This window comes from Paracoccidioides brasiliensis (assembly GCF_000150735.1).
Source record: "Paracoccidioides brasiliensis Pb18 unplaced genomic scaffold supercont2.1, whole genome shotgun sequence".
Taxonomy (NCBI): Eukaryota; Fungi; Ascomycota; class Eurotiomycetes; order Onygenales; family Ajellomycetaceae; genus Paracoccidioides; species Paracoccidioides brasiliensis.
Genome location: NW_011371358.1, coordinates 2,960,107 through 2,986,750, shown reverse-complemented (window position 1 = coordinate 2,986,750; position 26,644 = coordinate 2,960,107). Strand labels below are relative to the sequence as shown.

General features: G+C 46.0%; 6 protein-coding genes across 6 annotated transcripts; 3 read left to right on the top strand and 3 right to left on the bottom strand.

The window, feature by feature from the left end:
• Positions 1 to 301: 301 nt before the first annotated feature.
• PADG_00907 (uncharacterized protein) lies at positions 302 to 1,315 on the bottom strand (the record flags this gene model as incomplete). The annotated part of the gene is made up of 4 exons (XM_010757732.1): positions 302 to 805; positions 893 to 955; positions 1,067 to 1,101; positions 1,177 to 1,315. 4 exons carry the CDS (start codon positions 1,313 to 1,315, stop codon positions 302 to 304), a joined length of 741 nt encoding a protein of 246 aa, XP_010756034.1.
• Positions 1,316 to 2,295: 980 nt separating this feature from the next.
• PADG_00906 (allantoicase) lies at positions 2,296 to 3,432 on the top strand (the record flags this gene model as incomplete). Its single annotated transcript, XM_010758237.1, has 1 exon — positions 2,296 to 3,432. One exon carries the CDS (start codon positions 2,296 to 2,298, stop codon positions 3,430 to 3,432), a length of 1,137 nt encoding a protein of 378 aa, XP_010756539.1.
• A 978-nt stretch (positions 3,433 to 4,410) lies between these two features.
• Positions 4,411 to 11,934, bottom strand: PADG_00905 (serine/threonine protein kinase; the record flags this gene model as incomplete). The annotated part of the gene is made up of 5 exons (XM_010757731.1): positions 4,411 to 6,082; positions 6,162 to 6,699; positions 6,759 to 7,624; positions 7,704 to 8,894; positions 8,984 to 11,934. 5 exons carry the CDS (start codon positions 11,932 to 11,934, stop codon positions 4,411 to 4,413), a joined length of 7,218 nt encoding a protein of 2,405 aa, XP_010756033.1.
• A 1,785-nt stretch (positions 11,935 to 13,719) lies between these two features.
• On the top strand, positions 13,720 to 13,932 carry PADG_00904 (uncharacterized protein; the record flags this gene model as incomplete). Its single annotated transcript, XM_010757730.1, has 1 exon — positions 13,720 to 13,932. One exon carries the CDS (start codon positions 13,720 to 13,722, stop codon positions 13,930 to 13,932), a length of 213 nt encoding a protein of 70 aa, XP_010756032.1.
• A 1,286-nt stretch (positions 13,933 to 15,218) lies between these two features.
• On the bottom strand, positions 15,219 to 15,551 carry PADG_11168 (uncharacterized protein; the record flags this gene model as incomplete). Its single annotated transcript, XM_010758461.1, has 1 exon — positions 15,219 to 15,551. The coding sequence occupies one exon, from the start codon at positions 15,549 to 15,551 to the stop codon at positions 15,219 to 15,221; it is 333 nt and encodes a 110-aa protein (XP_010756763.1).
• A 4,803-nt stretch (positions 15,552 to 20,354) lies between these two features.
• Positions 20,355 to 26,363, top strand: PADG_00903 (uncharacterized protein; the record flags this gene model as incomplete). The annotated part of the gene is made up of 3 exons (XM_010758236.1): positions 20,355 to 25,754; positions 25,832 to 25,945; positions 26,055 to 26,363. The coding sequence occupies 3 exons, from the start codon at positions 20,355 to 20,357 to the stop codon at positions 26,361 to 26,363; spliced, it is 5,823 nt and encodes a 1,940-aa protein (XP_010756538.1).
• Positions 26,364 to 26,644: the final 281 nt, after the last annotated feature.

Here is a 26,644-nt window from a genome sequence, read left to right as displayed (position 1 = left end):
GGACGAGATTAACAAACAGGCTTGCGGAACGGGTATGAGATAGATAAGCAATTAAAGCTCCGAACGTTAATAAGAACAACAGCACCAGTGACATCGAAAGCAACCGACAGAAATATAAATCAGTTCCAGAAAAGGCACCTTTATCCAAGCCCAGTGCCATCGCGAGTCGCAGTCTGATTTGACCAGAAACCAAAATGTGAAACCTGCAAGCAGATATCCGCTTTCCCCCACAGACACCTCCAGCATTCCCCTTTGCATTATGGAGTATTTCCCCCAATCTCACTCTCAAACAATAGTCAGATCAAAAGATCTTCATCTTTTGTTTCTTAATCCTCGCCCCGACCCCTCCAATCACCAGGACTGCCGCCACCAACACAGCCCACAATTTAACATGCAAGGCAGCCTTATTATAAGCCGTCTGCGTCGCAGCCGCAACCGTCGCTAGCTCCAACAGCAACACCACATACCCGCTGACACGATGATACTTGTAGATCTTCTTACCATTATCCACACTGCCAAAGACAACAACAGGGAAAAAATACTGCGCGACGCCGACGGTTGCCTGCAGGAAGATGAAGATGTAGGTCACCAGTCCTAGGATGCCGTGGACGGAGGTGAAGCGGTATTCTGGGTGTGCGGCTTTGTTTATCTCGATGATGACGAGGCCGCTGATGAAGCAGAGATTTGCGAGGACGAGGAGGCCCCAGTGGCCTAGGGTGCCGGATCGCTTTTGAGAGGCGGTGTGGGTTGGCTGGAGAAGGAGGATGGCTTGGGTGGTTAGGAGGATGCCGGTGGAGTTAAGAAGCTGAGGTTAAGTTAGGATACCGCTGTATATTGACATAAAATAAATATATGGCAAGGGGGGTGTGGGAGATGATTTCGAAGTGCATACTGGATGGGGGGAAAAGAATATGAGGTCGTGGGAGAAGATAGCGTTCCAGACGAGCGCGGCGAGCTGTATATTGATATTTCCGGTTAGGATGTGGTTCTTTCTGATATGTTTGATGTACATATTATCGTGGAGATGATATATGGACAGATAACTCTATCCCTCTCATGGACTCACAATCCAGATACCCGCCTGGGCAATAGTTGCCGTACCTGCATCGGTATCATCAGTAAATATAAGCAAAATCAACTAGGGTGTATACTAGGGTGTAGAGCTTCATCTCCTACCTGTAATTAGATTAGTGACCAGGGCCTGGTCTTCCTTCTGACAGACATCCCCTGGACGGCCCAGCAGAGGCTCCTGTTCATTACTGGGGCTGCTAATAGCTGTGGGGCGCTCATCAGGGATCCCCGTGGCAGAGGCCATGATAATATGCGATCCGACAAGGATGCAGAGGGGCAGCTGGAGCTGATATGAGAGAGCGTATATAATATACGTAGCCGTCTATCTGATTCCCAACTAGATCATAGATGATGATGAAGAAGATGAAGAAGAAGAAGAAGAAGAAGAAGAAGAAGAAGAAGAAGAAGATAATGATGATGATGATGATGATGGATGTTGGAGTGGTTAAGTGTATGGCGGTGAGCAGAGGAATAAAGATGAGACAAGATCCAAGTCTTAATATTGAGTGATCTGAATGAGCACAGCCAAACGCTGCGGCTGCAATCCGATACGAGACCCAACTCAAGCATTTGCAATTGGCCGAGAGACGAGGACAATTGGATTGTTCCTATTTGCTCATTGATTTTGGAACAGAAAATAAAAATATTAGAGACCTTAGTCATAATTTCTGTTTAGTTAACTAGTTAACTAACTAAACTAACGTTATGCACAGTTCCTATGACATCAGATGAATGTGAGACTGACGTTGAGTAATTGAGAACAATTTAATTTAAAATTGTCCTTAACATTTTGCTTGTTAGTTAACTTTATTATATTTATAATAACTTTATTTCATGGATTAAGCTTTGGGAATAAGAGCTGAAACCACCCAGCAGTAACTGTTTACAAAGAGGCATTGGAGATCTCCGCATATTCAGAAGAACCTTGGAATGCTTGCACCATAAACTTCATTTAACATACAGGAACAAGGAGTTACTCATATTATTCCAGGGAGCAGCTGGTTAACTTTGTTCACCTGTCCCAATTGTCAATACCCACGCCATCGGCTGCATTTGCACCCAAATAAAGGGATTCATCTCCCCGCATCCTAACCAGCTGCCATATATTGTGGTCTCCGCTACTCGCAAACACCCATAAAAATTATATGACAGTCAGTCCTATAGATAAATCGCCTCAGAAGACAGTAAATAAAATCAATAGAGGAATAATTAAAACCAACAACCATGGAAATGCCCATCATCCCACCAGCCAAAAAGGTCACACCCCTCCTCACCCCCGCCGACATCGACTCAGCTTTTGCCTCAACAACCACAAACCTCGCCTCCTCCTCCCTAAACGCGGTCGTCCTCTCTTGCTCCGATGAATACTTCGCCGCAGCTTCAAACCTCCTCACTCCAGGCACCCCCGTCCACCGACCAGGCGTCTTCATCCACACTGGCGCCTGGTACGATGGCTGGGAAACCCGCAGGCACAATCCAGAAGAGTATGACTGGGCTGTAATCAAGCTAGGCGTCGGCAGTGGTATCGTCGTGGGCGTCGAAATCGACACGGCTCACTTTGTTGGCAACTATGGTGAGAGCGTGGCTATCGAGGGTGCCCATATCGGCCCGGAAGATTCCCAGGCGCAGACTGAGGTCGCGAAGCCGAACTTTGGAGGGTGGACAGTTATCTTGCCACAGCAATCCTGTGGCCCTTCGTGCCGGCAGGGTTGGCTGCTGTCAGAGCCCTCCGAACCCATCACGCATGTGCGTGTGAAGATGTATCCGGATGGTGGCTTTGCTCGACTTAGATTGTACGGGCATGCCGTACCCCCGCCTGCTCCAGCGGTAGTAGTAACAGCAGGTGCAGGTGCAGGTGCAACGGCAGACCTGGAGGAGCTCTCTTCAGCGCTCATGGGAGGCCTTGTGGTTGCTGCTAGTAACCAGCATTACACGCCCGCATCTAACCTGTTACTCCCCGGCCGGGGAAAGGATATGGGCGATGGTTGGGAGACGGCTCGTTCGCGGACGCCCGGGCATGTGGATAGGGTAGTTGTGCGGTTGGGCCTGGCAGGGACGATTGAGAAGGTTGTTGTTGACACAAAGGATTTCAGGGGCAATTTTCCGAGTGCGGTTAGGGTGAGTGGGTTTTTGAGGGCCGGGGAGGGTGATAAGAGTAAATCGGACCCGAGCATTAATAATGAAGGGTGGGTGGATGTCGTGCAGGGAGATCAGCCGTGTAAGGCAGATACGGAACATGTGTTTGAGGGTGGGATGTTGAATGGAGAGATTGGTGGGAAGGTGTTTAGCCATGTTATGTTGACGATAGTGCCGGATGGTGGTGTGAAGAGGTTCAGGGTATTGGGGAGGAGGGCTGCGTGACGGGTTATTCGGTTGGTTGAGTTGTGGATGGGGCTTGGGGAGTCCACGCATGTATTGATTGATTGGGATACCCGAACCAACATTATACCTCAACTATGAAGAGACAATGTCATTTAATTCAGGGGTTGAAGGATTGTCATCTTATAGCAAGATTTACAACATATTGCTTCACCTATCACACCAATAACAGCCAACTCTCCTCAACCATCAAGGTTGAAAATTAAGAAAACAGTAATAATTTGCAAAAATAAACCAATGTGCAGTAAAAGGAGAGTTCAAAAGAGGGAAATTGAAAATATAGGCGAAGCAATTCTCTATTTATAATAACTAGAATTCGAGCTATTCCAGATAATTAGGAGAGAAAAATTCTTGGATTACTTTGAAATTTAAGCATGAATTTGATAAGACAAAAAATAAAGAAAAAGAAAAACATAAAAAAAAGCCTGTAAAGGTGCATTTCCTTTCCTATCCTTTCTTCCCATTTCGTTATGCGGTAGTGTCTCTTCCATGCAGTTAGTGTATCATATCATAAGAATTGAGTGTGGTTGCTGAAGAAAGAAAAAAAAAAAAAAAGAAAGAAAAAAAAAGAAAAAAAAGAAAAAAAAGAAAAAACAGACAAGAGGAAAAATGAGTCCAAATCCCAGGATGAGAAGAAGGCCCATCCATGACTGTTCATTAAGAGAAGTTGAAGAGAAGAAAATGTAAAAAGAGCCAAGAGACAAACAAATGCCTTCTCTGGAAAGAAAATAAAATTGAAAGCCCTACACATGCATTCCCCTCTGAAACGTAAAACAGAAGAAAACGATATCTTCAAGACAGAAAACGAAGGCATGGCATGCCTCCACACACCAGTGCCTCGATAGATTCCCGAGCCAAAAAAAAAAAGAAAGAAAGAAAGAAAGAAAGAAGAGAAAAGAAAAGAAAATGGCAAAAAAAGAAAATGGAAAAAAAAGAGAAAAAAAACCTTAATCCATTAATTCAATTGACTGTTGATTCCACAGCCGCCGACCCTTCTTCACGCCCGTTCATATTAATGGCAGTGCCCGCGGAAACAGCAGAGGCAGCAGCAAATTCAACAGCAGACGACGAAGTCGCCTGCTCAGAACTGATGCTGGTGCCCAGCGGCGGACTATCAGGTGACTTCGGATTACCATTCAGCATAATTGCATAAAGATCCTCCGGTTTTCTCTGAATTGTCATCATCGAATTCGAATTAGAATTGCTATCGCTGTCCTGCAATTGTTCCTCTTTAACAGAAGCTTGGTGTGGAAGCTGTATGGGCGGTGGCTTACGCCATCGCAGGGACCGCATTGGGACTTCTGACTCTAGTGAGGGCGAGAGATAGCAATTAAGCATTGTTTTGAGTACGTCAGACCTAACCGGTTTAGCGAGGTAATTGTTCATGCCGGCATCTATGCACTTTTCGCGATCCCCTTCGATCGCGCTGGCAGTCATGGCTATAACTAGAATGTCATTGACGTTCGGGTCTGGGTCTTGGCGGATTCTGCGCGTCGCGTTGTATCCGTCCAACACAGGCATCTGCACGTCCATTAGGACAAGATGGAACGGGTTTCCCTCCGCAGATGCATATCTGAGAGCTTCTACAGCTTGTTGACCATCGCTGAATGCCTCGCACTCCAAACCCAAATTTCTAACGAAGGTAACTGCGATTTTTTGATTGATTGGGTTATCCTCAGCGACGCACACGCGAATCCCGGTGCGGGGGATAGATTTGAGATCCTGTATTGAAGACCTTCTGCCGGTCTGTATCTTCTGTCGCGAGCTGTCTCGGGACCAATGGGACCTCACAACCGCATCCTTCGGGGCTTTGCTAAAGACCAATGAAAAGGTTACAGTCGTGCCCACTCCTTCCTCAGATTGAAGCCAAATTTTACCGCCAAGCACATCTTCTATTATCGCTTTGCAAATGCTCAATCCAAGCCCACTTCCTCCAAAAGATCTCGCAGAGGAACTGTCGGCCTGGGAGAATGGCCTGAAAAGCCGGACCAATTGCTCACCGGGAATTCCAATGCCGGTGTCAACAACCTTACAAGTTATACGGATGCGGCCGTCCTCTTCAACGGAAGACTTGGCGTTCACTGTAACTGAACCTTGTGGTGTGAATTTGTAGCTGTTGCTCAGCAGGTTCATGAATATCTGGTGGAGACGAACAGGATCTCCCATAACCAGCAAATTCGGATCAAGCTCATCCAAATCCTCGATCGTCTGAAGCCCGCGATGGCGATGCGTATAACAAAGAGCACGAACAGCTTCCAAAATAGTGTCCCGGAGGTTGAGCGGAATGGCCGTAACTTTCATTTTACCCGCCTCAAGTTTGGAGAAGTCAAGAATATCATTGATTAGAGTTAATAAAGTATCTGCGCAGACACGAATGGAGTCAACATAGCCGTTCTGCTCGCGGTCCAGGCTGGTCTTCTTAAGTAACTCTGTTAAACCTATAACGCCGTTCATTGGCGTGCGTAAGTCATGGGAAACGTTAGCCAGGAAAATTGACTTGGCCTTAGCAGCATCTTCCTTGAGCTTAACGTTATGCTTAGCTTCCGCTTCCGCAACTTTGGACTTTCGTTCCGCTTCTCTGGCATGCGCCAAAGCACGCTTTTGCGCCTCAACCATAGCAGCATTTGCGGCACTAGGGGGCCCAAGTCAGTAAGTGGTAGAAAATGGCAAACGAAACGTCTTGAAAAGAAAAATTGTCGGTTAAACATTACCTAACTTTACTGGCGTTTCGATAGAGGAAAGCGTTCGCCAGCGATATCCCGACTTGATTACAAACAAGACGCAACACAACCAAATTACGCTGTGTAAACGAATTCGGTTTACCTTCGATGTGGATGACGCCAAGAAGGTTTTTGGCTTGGATGATAGGTAGTGCGATGACAGATCTCCCTTGAGGGTTTCGAGCCGCGTACGCATCACTGACGTTGGAGAAGCGTTCATCGTCAAGAACGTTATGGACCAGAACCGGCTCTCTCGTCCGCAGAGTATAATGTGTGATTTGCTGCGCCATTTTATCCTCAACTTCAGAAAACGGAAGCCCATCGGCGAAAGCAACCTCTCCGTTTTCTTGGTCACCAGCAGCGGCAACCAGCCAGCCATATGGTTCGAAATCTGTGATTACGAGGGCAATTTCTGATCCGCTGCAGGACTCGAGTATTATGCCAACCATTTTTTGCAGTAATTTGTCTATATGCAGCTCGGAAGACATGACCTGACTAAATTCAAGGATACTTGACAAGTCGATTATATCTAATAAATATGCGGTTAGAATGACCATCCTGATGGAAGATGTGAATTGCAAATATTACCTAAGCCGAGCCCAGATATGTCCAGAGAGTGCTGATCAGTACGTTCCTCGTTCTCCTCTAGCCATTCCCGATTGCGCTGATCTTCAAGCTGTGCATTCATTGCGTTTGTTGATGGCTCCGTACTTCTCGTGGGGACATTGATTACTGAATCGATAGTTTGACAAGCCGCGTTACTGATCCTTGAGGTGGGGGGTCCAACTCTTAGAAGCCATTCATATTTTTCTGAAAGCTGTCTAGCTTTCCCTGTTGCGCTTATGGTATTCCATGAGGTAATAGCTTGCCGCAACAAATACTGTGCAGCCCGCTTAACGCCACGGCGAACAAGGAAGTCGACTTGGAGTTCGAGAGCAAGCGCTTCCTCCAGAGGCCAGTTATGCAACTGGGTATGGTCGAGTGCCGCTTCGAAGGCTGCTAGAGCTTTCTGGAAATTCCCCGATGCCTCACTAAGAACACCTTCCAGAATCAATGACCACATACCATAATTGGCGTCGCAAGCGCTGGCTTTGCAGTCAATCTCCTGTTTGTACTCGATGGCCTGCCTGATGGCGTCTTCGCGTCCAGGTCGTGATGGATCCTCAATGTGGAGGCTGAGTAGTGCTAGTGAAAGGTAAAATAACGTATGAGTGGAAGCACGAAGGGACCAGAGACCGGGCAGAGTCTTTGTCATTTCAGTGGCGATCTCTACCACTTTTTCATGATGCCCGTAAAGGTAGAGGGGTATGACGCTCATCGCACGATACATATTTAAGGTGTGAGAGTTTAATTTATGAGCAGCAAGGTACTTCTCACCGTCGTGCTGTCCGTCGGATAGTATATGATCTGCGGAGTGGGTGAAAGTCTTCCCTTGAAGAGCGCGGGCGGCTTGTCTAAAAACAGCGTATCAGCAACTAAGACACATTTCCCAAAAGTAGATATCATCAAAATACTAGAAAAGATGAAACCTACCGGACAGAGATGATATAGACCCCTCCACGTGGGTCGTTTTCCCAATCGCAAAGTTCTTCTGGACCATAATTGCACAGAGCCTCCAGCTCACCTAAATCATGACCCAGGCAAAAACGAGTGAACACCATCGCGGATATGTTCATGAGAATCAAGTATCTTTCACCCATCAAAAACGCAGCTTCCGTCGAACCCTCGAGAAGTGGTAACGTCGTAGCCATAGGCACCCTCATATGATTGACAAAAAAGTTATGAGCGGTAACAGCTCGAGCTGGAATCCATGGTTCATTGTAACTCTCCATGAACCTAACTGCAGCATTGCTAAGCTTAATACCAAGATCTAGATCCTTGTATCGACTCATAGCAATCATGGCTATGTAAGTGCAAAGGTAGGCGATTTGAGCAAACGATCCGCGAAATAGATAAATATTCATCATCTCAATACCAAGCTGGAGAAATGTCAACGGCTCTCCCCAGATACATACTCCCATGGCCTCCCCCATCAATGCTCCCAGGGCAATCAAAGACGGATCTTCACTAAGCGGTGCAGAAAAAACGACATCAAGATCAGCTGCTTTCAGATACGCACTGAGTTTCGCGTACGACTTATCGCAATCTTCCCAAGAGCTGCACCTGTTGATCTTAACGCCCAGTTCTTCCATGCTTGTGAGCAGCGCCTCCAGGGCGCCGGAAATATCACCGACTTGTGCGCGTATCCTACTTTTCAAAGTCCATGCTCTCGCTTTGCATGAAGGTGTGTGTGCACGTTCAAAGACGATGGAAAGTATATCCATGGCTTCAGCGGGCTTTCCATTAAATATAAACATCTCCGCCGTTTGGATATGGAGTTCTCGTGTTTCGTCGTAGTAAACATCGCTTGCATTGATATCCCATGGATCATCTTGGAGAAGGTAAAGACAAGCTTGGAAATAGCTTAGAGCGGTAGATTTCGCTCCAGATCGGGAAGCAGTGAGGGCAGCGTGGTATAAAGCATCTCGGTATTTTATCCGCTCAGGAACTTGTTGTTTGATTAATCTTGCTGCGGAGCGAATATGTTGAGCTCTCGAATATAGTGAAGCACTGTCAGTTGGGCCATATTTCATTATGGTCTGCGCAGCAATAAAATGCATCTTTTCTTGGTTATGGCACTCCCTCATAGTTGTTACCGCTTGAGCATAGCGATCATGAGCAAACCTGAATTAAACCAGTTTAATCAGTTCTTTAGAACAGAAAGCTAACCCATATACGCAGGGGGCAAGGAAAAAAATAAGTCAGGACTTTACCTAAATTCATCATCAGTTTCGCCTGGGAGTATAATGTATAGTTGAAGCAAGTGCTGAAGGCCCGAAACAATGCCTCGTTTAGTCTGGGTCAGAGGGGTTCGACGAGGACAAGTTATGTCTTCCTCATCCTCTCCACCCCGGGAGTATAGAAACTCTCCAGAGAGTAATCTCTGAACTAGCGTGAAAGAGAATGGACTTCCCAACAACGCAGCCCACAATAAGATTGAGCGGGATTCCGAGGGAAGTTCCTGAAATCGTTTAGCAATGAAATCTATTCCAATGCCTTGACCATAACTCGGAGCAACAAATTCGGAGAATATCCTGTCCAAGTCGTACTGCCAAGCAGAATCTCTCCAAGAATACCAAAGGCAGTTTTTCTGATAGCAGGTCTCGAGCATCATGCGCATGTAAAATGGAACTCCCTGACTCTTTTCTAGAACAACAGCGGCAAGGGGTAGAAGTTCCTTGCTAGCAGCTTGGTGCATCGTGGCAGCCACATATTCGAGAACTTCACGCTCACTTAGTCGGGCCAATTCTATCCTGGTAACATTGGCCATGTCGGTCTGAAAAAGTGCCTTTAATTCCGGTGAGTTTATTTCTTCCGGTCGACTTGTGATCATAACGACACATCGGATCTTTTTATTGATAATCTCGAGGAGCAAATGAACGCTTTCGGCGTCGGCATATTGAATATCATCTAAACACACGCATATCAATTTATGGAATGACATAACTCTCAAGGTTTCAAGAAGTGTATCGGCGAATCTAAGCATTGCACTCGACGACGGGTCATTATAGAAATCCTTAAATGTCTGACCGGCACTTAGGCTGATAAACTCTGCATTTTTGGCAGGGAATGATCCCTCAGACCCTTCCTTAAGTGCAGGTAATGGGCTAACGGACTTCAAGAAGTTCACAGGCTGGCTGGTTTCTTTTAGGGGGTATATCAAGTTTTCTGGCAGCCCAAGTACTCGATGAAGGGATAACCATATAGGCTGTAGCGTTGAACGTATTGAGGTGTGATATTCAGAAGAAACGTCACGTTCTGAAAAAATCTGACGTAGAAGACTAGCAAGAAATTTAAAAAACGGTTCGAAAGGGACCCTTCGCGAGCGATCCAGACGGGCAACGGCAACATAACCATTCTTACGGATCTCCGGCTGTAGTCGGTTTATCAGATCTGATTTTCCAAGGCCAGCAACCCCCGATATGCTTATCACCTCGCAACGTCCACTTTGGTGGTATTTTGCCGTTACTTTCCGCCGCCCTAGACTTGCAAGTGAATCGAATTGGCCGAGACTAACCAGACTGGAAGACACGAGGCCCTCATGATCATTGGCATCCCCGGCAGTCCTCAAATCAATAGGGCTTTTAACTCGATTGGAAATAAGGGGCGTTTTTTGGCTCGAGGAGGAATCTCCACTATGGTTCAAGTCTTGCGTTGATGTATGTGTGAAAATACAAGGCACAGCTGTAGAATTGGTCTTTGAGCCGGCGATACCACATGATCCAGAATCACTAGAGCCATCTCCTGTTTCGAGACCTTCTAAGCGACTATCGGAAAGAGACGAGTTCGAACTATGGGCATAAAGGGGGTAAATATTTGACTTGGAAGAGGCTTGCGTTATAATAGCCTGCTGACGTTTCTGGACTTTGTGGATAATTTCGAGGATCTTTCCATGCTCTTCTTTCCTGCCAAACATAGTTGCTGGCAGTGCAAAGAATGAAGAGACATCGCGCTGGGCTATGACGAAATTCTTCAGGCCCTCACAATCACCATCTCCGAGCAGCCTTGAGATTTGTTGAAGATCCCATTTCACCGAGGAGATCGTGTAGTATCTATCATCGATCTGCTTTTGGGTCATCTTTTGTATAACAGCGGAGGCTGCGTCCGGCACATCCATCCTTTTGTGAGATACCAAGGGTAATTGTTTCCCAAGAACCTTTTGCACCACTTCTACAGGATCACTGGCTTCGAATGCGGGTTGTCCTACAAGCATCGACCAGAACATCACACCAAGGGCGTATATATCAGTACGACTATCGGGCTCCGTTGGTAATCTCCCAGTTTGTTCTGGTGCTATGAACTGTAGCTTATTTTTCACGCCCAACTCGCGCGACAAAATCGACCATCCTTCACTCAGTGCATTATCGAAGGATCTAGCGCCATTTCCCGTAGTCACAATTTTCACGGTGCCTGCCTCGGAGTTGAAATGGAAAGCATCAGGTCTGATTTCTCCATGTATGCATTTCAGACCGTAATGTAACAACTCCAGACATTCGCAGGCACCGATAGCAAATTCCAAGAAAGTCGCAATCGGGACCTGGATCCCCGCAGCTGACGACTCTGTCATGCTACCTCCACCATATACGCAGAAAAACGAGGGCCCAAAGCCTACAAAATCTCTCAGGGAATTTGGACCCAGTGCCTCATAAATAGTGACTAATAACGGTCCTCGATCCCCCGGCTGAGGATTCATACGAATCATATCAATAGGACGGACGGTATGCTGGCATTCTGGATCCGACATCTGAATAATCGACTTCAGAGTATGGAACTCGCGTTCTAGCCTGATGACATGGCTTGAGATGCGAGCCACAACGGGTATCCACGCGGGATCGTGTTCATCGTCGTTACGGGAGAATGAAACATCGCTGCTCGATTCGCTGAGGCTATTTCGCCAATGGTGTCGAGAGTGGGATCTGTTTTCGAAGCGGGGAGAGGTATGGGAGGAGGAGGAATCTTTGGATCGAGAGAAATTGGAAGGGCTGAAGATGGGAGTGTCAGAACCTGGAGCAAGTCTGACGCCTGTAACATGCCAGTGGTCGTAGGATGAGCGAAAGAGTCTTGAATTCTGGTCCCACACGTAGCCAGGTATCTGCGCTAAGCGCTCGAATAGGCGTTCTGTGGGAAGAGGTAGTTCTTCCCCAAGGATATAGCTGTCGTCCATCGAGGACCGACTAGAGGGGGGCGGGCGGGGTAGGGTATATATGGGGGATTCTTTAACCGTGGAGAAGAGAGCGGTAAGCCCTGCTCAATGCATCGTTCGAGTGCGACTAAGAGAAGTATGGTAAACAGCCGGGACACGTCTAGTACCACGGAGGTGAGGAGTGGTCATACCTTGAACGGCCTCAGTGTTGTCTTCATAAATCAGGAGGAGTTGGTGTGAAGCGAAGAAGTTGAACAGGCGGCTGTCAAAAGTTGTATGTTGTATGTAACCAGTCGTCAGTTGTAAGTCAGGACAGTCGAGTTTAGGCATGGCTGGTTGCAACTACTTTAAATTGCTAAGGGTCCCCCCAGGCAGCGCTTGCCTCCGTTTCCAGCAACGGACTAACTAACTACTCACTTAACTAACTAACTAACTAACTAACTACTCACTTAATTAGTTAACTAACTAACTAACTAGTTAATAGTTAAGTGCTGACCTAACCCAGGAAGCTTTCCAGCGCTTTAACTAGTAAATCACTAGTTACTTGTGAGACCCAGTCAAACTTGTGTGTTTATTTTATTAATTTATTTTTTAATTTTTTCCTTGATTAATCTCTTTTCCAGAGGTCATTTCCCGATTCCTGCGAGAACCCATGCGCTAGCTTGTCAACAACCAATTAGAGCACGCTTGAATAGACAAATGATTAATTTCACTTCTCGATAGTTGTAATACAAGCATGATCACCTTCTTCCAACCTTGCAGTCAACGAGTCAGAACCCAGTTTTCCACCCCTCAGCATATGCGGAAGGGGGAACCTCTGCACACGGCAAGCTTCAATGGAAACCCTAGGTTAGTGGCAGAGTAGATAAGGTGGGGAGAATAGTTATTTTAATCTTCCAAGCTAGCCCTTCCTAATCTACGGAGAACTACACAGATTCAGATGAACTTAAATGTTGGGGATTCAGGCTCAGGTCCTGTAAATGAATGCTAGAAGAATCGCTCGCTGCACTTCTTAACCTCAGCCTGCTTAATGCTGCTGGTATGGTGATATATTATATCTCTATACCGTGCTCATTGACAAGATCTGCATGTCAAATTCGCAGCGTCTACAGATATCGGGTTCTGGGTCAGACAATGGCCCGTCAAGACATACGTATAACTTTTGAAACAGGGCTGACATAGTTGCGAAACAGGAGAAAAAGAAGAAATCACCTATCATTGATATTCTGATGCATGGAAGGCACGCAGGAAGTCAGGGATGTTGTCAATCTTTTCTCGCAGCATGCCCCTTTGCCCTGATAGCACTGCAATTAGTCAAAGAGGACCTCCATTATTAGACACTGGGTGAAAATGAATGGAAATGAAAATTTTCCCATGCGTGATAGCAAGAAAATTAAAAAGGAAAGGAAGGGAAAGGAGTAGGAAATGAGGGGATTTCCCTCTTGTTTGCAAGAGTCCTGTGGAAAGACCAGAAGCGAAGAACCGGCCTATCACCAAGTGAGGAAGAGAAAGAGAGAAAAAACCAAGAGCTTTTTCTCGCATTTAACAAGCAGTTGCGAAACAAATGCCATCCCATGATGTAGTTATGTGTCTGATGACAGTTCAATTTGAAGTCGCATGTAGCGTGGAGAGAGCTTCAGGTAGACAACTTCTGAGATGTTCATAAATATCCAACCAGACATGCAACTCTATTGTGATTTGAATGTATGCTAAACACCAATCAGGAGCTTGGACATTTGCACTTCCCCTCGTTGATAAAGTTTCAGGTTTCATTATCAAATCGATTGGATATCTCTGCAATAAAAGATGGGCGCGGAAGTCTATGCCCATGCCGTTCGTAGTTCATGGCTACACAGTTCTGGCGTTGAGCTAAAGGATCGGGGAAACCACATCCGAAGAATAGCCTTGTTTCTTGCGTGGGGGGTTCATGACGGCATGCGGCGAGGAGCTACAGAATCTGGTGTCTTAGGAGTAGAATACAAGGGCCGGCCTAGCCTTGCACATGAAAGGCAGATCTAAAGTAGACGGCAAGCCCGCTGGCGTTTACTAACTATACCAACGAAAGAAAGTATGTGGAGCGCGTGTAAATGCGTAGCTTGAGCTAGGATTGATTCTTAAGCGGGAGGGCGGCCTTGGTTTCTAGAGCTAATTGTTAATTTTTCGTCCCAGAACATATCCAAATCAACCTACGTAAATATAGTACTTAAAATGGAGCTTGCGAGATTTACGAAAGATATTCTGCATTTTCAAGCACCCACTCCCAAGAGCCTTGGGCACAGTTAAGCTCACATTCGGATCCAGCAGTAAGGACCTCAACTCAACTCAAGAATTGGAAAGTCTTCAACAGCAACGCCCTTCATAACCACGTAATTTCCCCCACATATACCATTCTTCTGGCGTAGTAATATTTTTGGCGCATTCCTTGTTCTCAGCATAGAACTGAATGGAGGCCAGGTCTATGTCAATTGCAGGTTTGTCAATGACCACCTCCATCGTGTTTCTTCCAAGGTTTTCACTAGAGATCGAATCTTAGATTTCCAGTGACTTGAAACCAAGTTGTCCTTGCAATGATCGGGACAGCTATCAGAGGATTTAGTCAAAATTGTTCAGCGCATTTGGGGAAGCTGACGACTATTGCCCATGACCAAACATTTGTACCCCGAGCCCCATGAGTTTTCGGAGTGACCTCGTGAACTTCAGGGCTCCGGCATGTAAGCGAGGTCATTTTATATCAACAGATGGCTTGGTGGCTCCAAAAGAGATTAGGAATATCAAAAAGAAAATAATCTTAGAAGAGAGTTAACATATTGGAGCAACCAGTGAGTCTGATTACTGTGTTTACAGACATTTTGGTTGGTTTTGAGCTCGAATCCTCAAGTGACATTTCGCCATTTTCAGAACGGGAGTGAGGAGCAATACGTCAAGTCCAAAACCGATGCTAGGTATCTAGGACAAGATTTCAGAACTTCACCCTTACCAGTATAAACCAGCCATTTTACATAAACCGTAAAGATGTTGAGCACTCTTCATAATCCTTTTGATTTTCTTTGCAGCGAATGTCCTCACATTCTGAGCTTCCCAAGTGAGTTTGTAAATTAGCTGAGAAACATCATTGGTCCGGGGCTTGAAATTGAACTGGGAATGAAATCCTCCACTTCCCATATCATTGGATCGTTCTCAAGAAGTCTCTGCATGTCCAATTCGTATACAAATACGAGTATGCTCAACTTTAAGTCTCATCCTCAGGCGACCCACTAACAACATCCTGAGCGGTATTGCTGGATTATTCAATGGCGAGTCATCCATTAGAGCTGCCTTTTGCTGCGAATACGGATTTTCAGTGGACCAACAAGCTGGTGTCTGATTCCATTCTGTCCTGGCAAGTCAACTCTGGGGGTTGTCATGCTGGAAAGGGGCGCGAAGGAAGCCGAGAAAGGCAACATGTAGGTGAAGGCGCTAGATGGTGGCAACTTGCCAATGGAAGCAGAGGTCCGAGGGGATACCATACAAAGTAATGATACGTGGCTTCGCATTCCGACGTTCCATGATTCAACAGCAAGGACAATATCGATGAATGCTTTGAGAATGGCCGCATTATCAGGAGGACTCTGTCCGAAGCGAAGCCAACCTTGTGACATTGCGGCGCCAAAAGATTTGCTTGATATGTAGATTGACTTGAGATGAGCACCCATGCAAGGCAGATTGTTGTCAGGCGCATCGAAGAGAAGAAAAAAGAAAATGATGCAGCGCTCTCTCTCTCTCTCTCTTTTCTTTTCTTTTCTTTTTATTAATTCACTCAGTACGTTTCTCCATTCTTCACCACCGTCCCGACCTGCCGATCCATTACCAGCCTTACGCTCTCTCGACTCACAGCATCATTAGATCAGGGGGTGGGGGATAAAAAAGAAAGAAAGAAAAGAAAAGAAAAGAAATTGGTTCACTTTCAGAGAAACGTAGAAAAACAACATGCGGGTGTTTAATAAAAAAGGGGTAAAATAAGGTGTGGTTTTTCTCGGTCTTTCTCCTGAGAACCCGTTTCTCTCTCTCATTTTTCTGTTTTTGCTGACGATACTGGATTTAACTATTAGTTATTGCTGATCTAGTTAATCGGTGGTTCATGTCCGTAAAGATATGTTTTTTAAAAATTTCCTCACGGTTATTATTAAGGTTCTTTTGCGATCTTGGAAATCGGCGGTTGGTGATGTCAATGGAGAGATAACTAACGCATCCACACGAATGTCAGCCAATTGACAGGAGGCTCCACGGAACTTCCACGGAAGAGAAACATGGACTGTTCCACGGGAGCTGAAATGCTAATCCCCTTTTTGCCTTTCTTTTATTGGCTCTGTGATCTCATAACCGTTCTTCGCATGTATGCATCCTTGGATCTTCGTCCGTTTGTTGATGCCCGCATTCAATCATGGTTCTTTTCTTAAATAGAAAGCTCCAGGTGAAGAAAGGGCTGAGAAAAGTGATTTTTGAGATTGCCTGATGGCTCAAATGCTCACTTTTCAGGCTTTTTCCATCGGACCCAATCGTATCTTCAAAACCCGGATGGCCTGTTGTGACAATAGTGGTACGCAGATGATGCTCCCCATGGAATTGGTAATTCTCTGGAGGCCCGTGCCTCTTTTTGGGTGGCTCTTGGCAGGCAGCGATGATTCCCTGCTCTTTCCTCTCCGTAAGCACCATTTATATCCCCTGTCCGTCCGTAAGGCAGCTGCTACCTACTCTGATGGGAAAGGAAAGGGGCGCAAAATGTCTCAAAAGGGGCTCCCATTGAAAAGATGTATATGATTCGTGACACACAAATACAGTACTTTACGGGCATAAACGACAAAAAAAAAAATGATGAAGTAATAGAGCAAGCTGACTACAACAAACAGCATCTGGAATTTGAATTACAATCCGCCATTCGGCTGAGACATGTAGCAAGTATTTCCATGGACAACAGGCTCTATCGCTTGTGCTTAATCACTCTCGGGTAAACTACTAATTCCCCACCAACATTTCCGGAGTTAGAGTTCATTAAAGAGTATGTATGTAGTCATGATTTACGTTCTCCTGTCTCAGTGAAGGTTTTGTTCGTAATGACGATCGATGTTAATAATGATGAAGAGGATTGGGTGCGCGATATGTTTCAGTTAGAGATCCCATGTAGTCATTCTGTAATGTTCACAACTATGGATGACATGTAGCCTGTAGGAATTTCAGCAAAGTATATAGACAGGATGATTTCCATCGCTGGTGATGAATCATCATCGACGTAGGACATAACTACCTCCAAGCCGACAGCTCTGTGAGATGCTTGACTGGATTAAAGCCGGTGATGGGTAGTTGACCTCCTCGCCTTGAGGGGTAGTAGATCGTATTATTGGCGAGGGTTAGTTAGGTGTTGGAATCGTATTGTCATTCGGCATTTCAGGTTTGAGCGGCAAGTTTATGTTGAAAAGACTCCGCTTCTCAACGTGCGTTTACATAGCAACCGTTGAAAAGATAATTATTGCCTGTTTGTTTTAAACCCCTCGGATGATATCAGCGAGAGCATAGAATAGCGAACGGTGGCTTGATACGCGGAATTAAATGAAAACATGGGTTGTGGTGGTTTGGAGTTGGGGTAACAGCGACGCTGAGAGATCACACAACGTGGTGAACCCAAATTGTGGGATGATGCATCATCGCCAGATGCAACCATCGCGGCCCAAAATGAGGGCCAAGAACGGCTAAGCAATTATTCTAATCTTTCTTTTTATTTTCATTGCCTGATTTTCTTTCCCTCTCTCTCTCTCTCTTACTTTTTCTCCTTTTCTTTCTTTCCTTTTTTCTTCTTCGGCACAGGCGGCGTGTGTATATACACCAGAAATATGAAATCAGGTTTTTACCGGATGATTTCTCTTGTATGAACAAACATACAAATTTCTGGAGAAAGGCAGCATTGAGCAACGAGCATGGCGGTAAGCAGGATGGGATGGAGGTAAATAACTGGGAATTATTCGACAAGCGTCTGTCAATTGACATCACCACTGCTGCTAACTATCAGCAGGCAAGGAACGGCGTTGTCACTAAGAAAGCATAACTGGAGCGCAGCGAGTCTATCGCAAGGAGCTTTCAGCAAACTGCACCAACCGTCTGTCCAAGTCCGGGCTAGCGGGCTTCCATTGTCTGTAATCGTAGGCTAGTGATGGCTCGAGGCTAACAGAGGCCCGGGTTTGGGCGTCATTGGCTGCTTGCTGCGAAACCCAGTGTACAAACTACCTTGAGAGCAGCGCAGGTGAAAATAAAATGCCCGAGTTCGTCAGTGGCTGGTCTGCCTCATGCCTCTAAATAATAAAGCAGCCACCAATCACCATCACTATTTAATTACCCGCCAAGGGAACGAACTGAGAACGGAATATCCCATTCTTCCCTCATTGCTTCTTATTTTCGTTAGGACATTTACTTGGAAATGAAATTAGATATCTATGTCTGTGAGAAATACGGAGGTGTGGAACATAAGCAATGACTTACAGTGACGTGCGTTGCTTGGTGTACTGCAAATACCAATTACCCCACCTAGTTTGTATGGAATAAGAAGTAGCTTCAATATTCAAATAAACAAATACTCCATACTCTCTGTTCTTCTATCGTTGGTTCCCACCTCAACAATCTACCTCATATTCAAAGCCTTTTTCAACACCTACTTTAATCTCTACAAACACAATTATGCCACATCATTCTATTGAACTGTGAGTTCAAGCTCTCATCCTAGCAGTTAAAGGAGCTCCTCACGAACAAATGACAGCAAAAGAAGATTGGTTGAAGACCTGGAAAGAGCTTCCACATACAAAGATTCAGACATGGATTGAATGGATTGTGCATCATATTCAGGAGATTATACACTTGAAAGGTGGCAATGAATATAAGAAGGGCAATTCCAAGCTCACAATTGAAAAGATCAACAGCTTGCTGAGCATATTTCAAAGCAGCAGGATCTAGAAGATGGAACTCTAGCAGATGCTGCAGCTGCTCACTTTCAAGCTGCTGTAGATTTAACAGTGCTCTGTACAGGCTTAGATTCACTGCTTGAGGATGACACTTGAGAGGATGAGGCAGAGCTTGCAGAATAATTCATAAATTCATACGTTTGTAGAGTAGAGATTCCAGGGTATTTGTTTATTTGAATATCAAAGCTACTTCCTATTCCATACAAATTAGGTGGGGTAATTGGTATTTGCAGTACACCAAGCAACGCACGTCACTGTAAGTCATTACTTATGTTCCACACCTCCGTAATAGGTTTGTAAATATAAATTCTTCATACGGACGGAGTAAATAAAAGACATTGTCTTCATCCCTTTTTTTTTTATTATTATTATTATTTTATTTTATATTTTTGTAAATATTGTTGGAACTGAGAAAATACGGGCATTTTTGTACTCTGTATAACCCTGGAAATGGAAGTTCTGGGAGAAAACCTTGGAAGATCAGCTGTCACTAGATTTCGCCAGGTTCCAAAGAAATATCCATGGATGATGCCAGGGGAATGAATAGATGGAATAAAAGCAAGCAAGCCAAACCAGTTACCTGACTTTCTCTGGGATAAATCAGCATGGGCCGTTTTCTTTCTCGCCCGCTGGCAGTGTAGCAGAACAACAACCGTCTCTGGACAATCTCGAGTTTTTGGGGCAGACCGACATTTTGAAGTGAATGAATGAATGGGGAGAATATCCGGGAACATCCATGGATAGGTTGTGGATGGAGACAGGAATAATAGTTAACTAGTAGCTAATTATTAATAGAAAGGGAATGGAATGGATAATACTCCGTACCCGTCGATGAAAGGAGGGCCCCCAAACAAGGCTAATTTCAATTCTGACCAACTAGTTTAGTTATGTCATGTCATACCCATCGTGGTTTTGCTGGGGGGCCCCATTCCGGAGCTTTGCTCCTCCTCTACGTCATCGCTTGCCAAGCCCCAAGGGGACAAGGCGCACCTCCTTGTTGCTACTGCTTCCAGCGGGCTGTTGTGTTCTGACGACGGTTGTGCTCCTGCCAGCGCCAGAAATCCCCTAGATAGTTAGATCCATGCTGCTGCAGCCTCCTCTCCCCCCAAAAAGCACCTAACCTCAAGCAGCCAGCACCCAGCAGCCAACATCCAACATCCCAACATCCACTATTATTACTGTTACCGTTACTGCTGCTACCAACTATCTACAACAACCGCAAACACCGCATACGCTACTTAGAACCCGCTACACGACCCTCATCCCCGGGTTTATATCTCCATCAAATTCTCCCACCCACACTCTCCCACTCTCCCTTCCTCTCGGCATCTGTCAAGAGGCCCTCCCGCGTCACCGTATTTATGAGATGCCAGCCTTTGCCTGAGCTGTAGTCACCAGTTTCACGACGAGGATTGATTCTCCGGCAGTGGAGGAAGAGGAACAGGTGTCATTAGCAGCATGAGGACACCACCGCTGCCCTCCCCGGTCAATGTCCCGCCGTCGCCGTCCTTGGCATCCGCCAATCTCAATCATCATCGACTCCCCGCGAAATCTCACCCCGCCGCCAGCAATCCGGGACCCATCTCCGTGACTGACCAGGACAAATTGATGTCCTCCATGCATCAATATGTCTTTTCTGGTGGTGACTCGTCCGTGAAATCTTCTGTCGCTGGATCTTCCCTCCCAAAACATGGCCCTGTATCGCCTCTGTCTTCTCAAGCCTCTCGACATGGACGGCCCGGACTGCCACCCCGTGGTCAACGTCAAAGTATGCACACCCTGGAAGAATTGCGGAAAAGTATGGAAGCGACCTTTATCTATCACTCCCGCTCGGGCTCTCACTTCTATCCTCCAAGTTCGCGCCCGGATATGAAGTTGTCTCGAAAAGCCATGAAAGGATTCTCCTCTACGCCCTCATCACCCTCTGGCGCCCCAATCCCTCTAGGTTCACTAACAGATTCATTGAAGTCTAGTGTCTACATTGATTCTTCATCGTCGTCTCGCACAATTAGACCGTCTAAGAATGTAGATCCCTCTGAATTATCCGCATATCCTTTCCCTACACCTTCATCATATATTTCATCCTCTATAGACGGATCTATTGATGATGGCCGTCCAATCGCCAAACACTTTTCAAAAAGTTCAGCAAAGTCTCGAAAGAGCAAAGCCTCATCAACGACAAACACCCCTACGGGATTAAGTGGCTCGTCAGGGAAAGATCACTTCCTACCCCCCGATGCTGACCCTATCTTGGGTGATCCCAAATATCCTAACCCAAATCTCTATGACCTCTCATTGATGTTGAATTCCGAGCCTGGACTGGATGCTTGGTGGTCGAATGTTGTAAAGGCCCTTCATACGCATTTCGGTGCCGAAAGAGCTTCCCTAGCGGTTCCGGGAGATAGTACCGATTTGGAGAATGTGCCATGGAAACAAAAAGCTACGTTCAATCTGTTTCGCTATAGGAACTCTCCGCCGAAGGGGCCAATTCCATCTAGAGATCCAGACACTCCGTTAAAGGAGGATGCTTCTTCCCGGGGAGCCAACGAGCCGGATAAGAGGCAAAAGGAAGGTGACTCTTCAAAACCGAGCAGCCAGGCTCCGGCCACGTCGGCAAAACGTCCCTCTCTGACTGCGCGTCATTCATTTGCTGGATTTTGGGAACATCGGAATGTTGATATCCGTGACAAACCTGTGCCACTAGATAGACCCGTACGCATGGAGAGCTCTGTTGACTGGGCTTCCATACATCCTGGAATAAAAGTCTACAGGGATTCAGCGCCGTCGAGAGATCGTGTTCCAGGTCCACCATCTGATGATCAACCAACCCAACGCGGGCCATTACAGCCAGTCGCAAATCAGATAGAAAGCACCCCTTGTCCATCAGCTGTTGTTTTCTCAGTTCCACGTCCTTTGGAGGTCGAATCGGATCCTCTAATAAATCGAACAGACGTGGTGAAACTCTTTGGACACACAAAACCTGCTGTTTTAACTCGACAATATTCTCATGATCCGATGACATCACCACTACATGATTCTGTGACTGCACAGGCGGCGAGAGATGACTTCATACAGCCAACCCCTGGAGCTACCGTTTTAAATGAGCCAACGGGTTACAATATTTCCGTTAATCTAGCGAGCTTGTGCTCTGCGTCATGCAGAAGCACAACCACGCAGACAATGACGGAACTGCGTCGGCCTTTCCAATCTATCTCTTCATGTTCAGAGTCGTATGAAGAACGCGAACAAATACCCCAGTCACCGTGGTCGCAATCCCCTGTCCCTTCACCTGCTCCCCTGGAACATCCAGAGCAAAATCCATTTTTTGCTGGAGGTAAAGTTGATCAGGAGGCCCTTACCACGAACCCGCCATCGCACGATTATTTCAAGAATAAACCTGTCGAGGCCATTGGCGTTGACCGTTCCAAAACAGTAATACACATTCCTTTAATACATTTGTCGAAACAGGCAACCTCTTCAAACACACTTAAATTCCCGGTTGCCATAATTTCCATTCTCACTCCTACCATTCCCTACCCAGCGAACCTAAGGAACTCACTGGTATACCTCCTCCCCCACCTCACTACGTCATTCTCCCTGGCGCAGCAGTATAGTCAACTCGAGAGGCAACTTTCAAGCTCACGGACCCAGCGATTTGGCCACATCCTGGGACTTGGCGGAACCTTTTCTGATACCAGCAGTGAGATAGAATTGGTGGCAGAGCTTAGCAGCCATGTTAACTATACCATGGGGGAATATGTCCCATTACATAGCCATTCGACAATCTCAAGCCCGATTCAGCAATCTAACATGAGCAGACCCGAATCTTCGCTGTCAATGACCGGAAACCCAAGCTTGGAATTTGGTAGCAACTTCCAAACCCCTAGCTTCATGCCCAAAAATTCCACGGAGACATCTGATAGCTATTTCAATGTGAACCAGATGAGTGGCTTGACTAACCAACAAAGATTACGGCAACCAAATCCTATACGCAAACCGTCCGCTTCAATGACATGGTCTCCTCTACCATCCAAGGGTAAATCTACAGAGTTTGATGAGTTAGCTTCTAGTGATCTTGGTCTTGCCCTCAGCACGTCATCAAGAGCTCCTAGCACAATTACGACACCACAGGGATTTTCGAGATATCCATCATCTGCTTCGATTGCAACACAGCTGCATCGAGAACTTTTATCACGGCCAATCCCAGACACCATATCCCAGCTAATTCTCAATTCAATACCCTTGCATTTATTCTTAGCGAGGCCTCGTACCGGAGAGGTGATTTGGACTAATGATAAATTCGATCTGTACCGAAGAAGTCAGCCCCAGGAGCAACGTGCCAAAGATCCATGGCTTGACGTGCATGAGAGCGAGCGCGAGAACCTGCTGAATAAGTGGGCTCAGGCACTTCGATCCGGGTCACAGTTTACAGAGAGAGTCCGAGTCAAGCGGTACAACGACGAGTCAGCGTATCGGTGGTTCATTTTCCGTGCGAACCCACTGCTTTCCCAGACAGGAGAGTTGCTCTATTGGATTGGGTCATTTCTTGATATCCATGAGCAACACATGGCGGAAATGAAAGCAGCGCAGGAGAGAGAGATGTTTGCAACAGATGCAAAGTACAAAGCATTAGCCAACTCAATACCTCAGGTAGTATTTGAGGCCTCGGAATATCGTGGGCTTATCTCAACCAATGAGCAGTGGCAGCTTTACACTGGACAGTCTCTGGATGATGCTCTCAACCTAGGATTTGCAAAACACATTCATCCAAATGATCTTGAGAGATATGGCATCTTACTCTCTCCAGGAACCATTCCAGAGCGTGACAATCCAACCGAGTCTAGTTGTAACATCAATCCATCGCAATCTCCAAAAGCGTCCAACGAAAATCCTGAGTCGGGTTCAAGCGGGTCAGCGACCGAATCTACTCCATCTTCGCGATCCAATTCACTTCGTGATGAAAATGGTGGACGTACGAAATATCCTGGGTTGACCCTTGCACTTGAAGAGCTGGTTGAGAAGGGCGTAGTTACGATGCAGAAAGACGAAAATGGCAGGGTTTCGTACACAACTGAAATCAGGTTTCAGTCTAAAGGTGGGGATTTCCGATGGCATCTTGTACGTCTCGTGAAAGTCGAGACTACAAATTTCGGCGATGGCGGAGCTTCTTGGTATGGCACTTGTACGGACATAAATGATCAAAAATTGCTGGAACGCAAGTTAAATAAGGAGATGGAGTCGAGGACCAATTTCTTCAGCAACATGTCCCATGAGATCAGAACACCGCTGAACGGCATTCTGGGGGCGATTCCACATATTTTGGATACACAGCTTGATTCTGATCAGAGGCGTATGCTTGATATCATCCATAACAGCTCTAACAACCTGAGTGAACTGGTTGACAACATTTTGGATGTGTCCAGAGTCGAAGCTGGGAAGATGAATATTGTGCGTCAGGTGTTCAACGTTCGCTCGGTCTTGGAGGAAGTGATAGACACGATTGGATCGAGGGCAATGGACAAGGGACTTGAGTTGAATTATCTGGTTGAATCAAATGTTCCAAAAATGGTGTTTGGGGATAGATTCCGAATTCGCCAGATCCTCCTGAATTTGATGGGTAACTCTGTCAAATTTACGTCTCATGGAGAAATTTTAACGCGCTGTTCAATCCACCACGACTCCAACGCTTCTTTGAATGGATCGGAGATTCTTTTGAACTTCGAAGTTGTTGATACTGGCAGAGGATTTAGCAAGGCCGATGCCAAGCGGCTAATGCAGAGGTTCAGCCAGATTGAAGGGAACGGGTCTCAGCAGCACACTGGAAGTGGGCTGGGCTTGTTCTTGTCCAGGCAGCTTGTTGAAATGCATGGCGGACAGCTAACGCCGACAAGCAAGGAGGGTCAAGGTTCCAAGTTCTCATTCTTTGTCAAAGTGGATGAAGTTTCGTCCCGGCCCCCGACTCCACAGGAACTGTTCAAAGGTAGCAATGCCGCTCTATGCATGCAGGTTACGGAGGAGAGAAGTGCTCCGAAGAGCCCGTTCTCGCATGAGTTTTTGTTCAGTCCAGATACAATGGACTTGCGCCCTTCGTCAAATCTGGATGTCTTGAACAAGCAAATTTCTTGCTCGCCAATGTCGAATCCGGATACACCTAACTCGACGTTTCGCGGCACAACTCCATTAGAGACTAGTCAACCTGTGGAGACTGGACTTTTGGGTATATCCCCCCTACCAGCAACTGAGACTGAAATTAACGTTGCCAATGCCTACCCTCAGGAGTCTACACCTGTCCATTCCTCGTCATATAATGTACTGTTAATCTGTCCCTTCGACTTTGCCCGTGAGGCCATCAGAAAACATATCGAGCAAGTGATTCCTTTCGATGTCACATGTAATATTACTTCGATCCTTCATATGGAAGATTTGAAAAACATGGTTGGCAGAGGCGACTGTCCAAATTTCACGCACTGGGCCATCGACCTCTCGGACATCAACGACGTCAAAGAAACTATGAAACTGGTTCTGCAGTTCAACAGTAATGCTCTCACAACACCGGCAGCGTCACCGACACTAATAATTGTCTCTGACATCAGCCAGAAACGTGAGATAAGAGAGGAATACGAGAAATTCCTCGCTCTTGGAGGTAACATGTTCATAGTTCCCAAACCCATTAAGCTCTCGTCGCTCTCAAGGATCTTTGACCCGTCTGATCAACGAGAATTGAACAAAGATCGGAATCAGGATACAGTGCGAGAGATGAATAATAGTTTCAAGATGATGTCGAAAATTGTTAAGGAGGTTGTTGGGGATAAGGGATATCGGGTCTTACTTGTGGAGGATGATGAGACTAACCGGACGGTATGTGGATTAGGACCCTTTTGGGGAAGTCCCCTTTTAAGCAAATTCTCTAATTTTTCCCTCCTCGTTCATAATAGGTCATGTTGAAGTATTTGGAAAAGGTCAAATTGGTCTCTGAAACTGCCAGCAACGGACAGGAATGCGTTGACATGGTCTTCTCCAAAGAGCCTGGCTATTACTCACTGATTATCGTAAGTCCATTTTTATTCCCTATTCTCAAAATACTTGGGTATTACATCCTCTTTACTCCCACACCAACCAGCTAGCTTACCATGACGCCCTCCTTCCAATATTACATAGTGCGACATCCAAATGCCCATCAAAAACGGCTACGAAACCTGCCAAGAAATCCGCTCCTGGGAGCAAAGAAACCACTTCCCGCAAATCCCCATAATGGCCCTCTCCGCAAACGCAATGACTGATCAGATCGACAGTGCCTCCCGCGCCGGCTTCAATGACTATGTCACAAAGCCTATTAAGCATAATGAGCTTGGTAAGATGTTGATGGAGCTGTTGGACCCGAGCGTGCCGCACGTGTTGCTCAGGGATCAAAATAAATTGAGGCGGGGTTCGACATCAGCTGTGGAAGCAGCAGTGTCGAAGCCATGAGGAGTTTTGAGGTTTGGGGGATGCTGAAGTGACAAAATCCTATGTTACACAGTTTCTTTCTTTTATTCATTTTTATCCATTTTATATTTTTACTTCTTATAATTGGTAACGCTAGGGGAATAGAGGGAAGATGTGAATATTTTCTCCATCTTGCTGCCGCTGTTCATCGAATCCATCATGTCAGCTTACTTCTCACTCTCACTATCACTCCCATCCGCCTTTTCCCTTGTTTTGTATAAACTACCGTATTCAACATTTAATAGACAAAAGTGTTTTTTTTT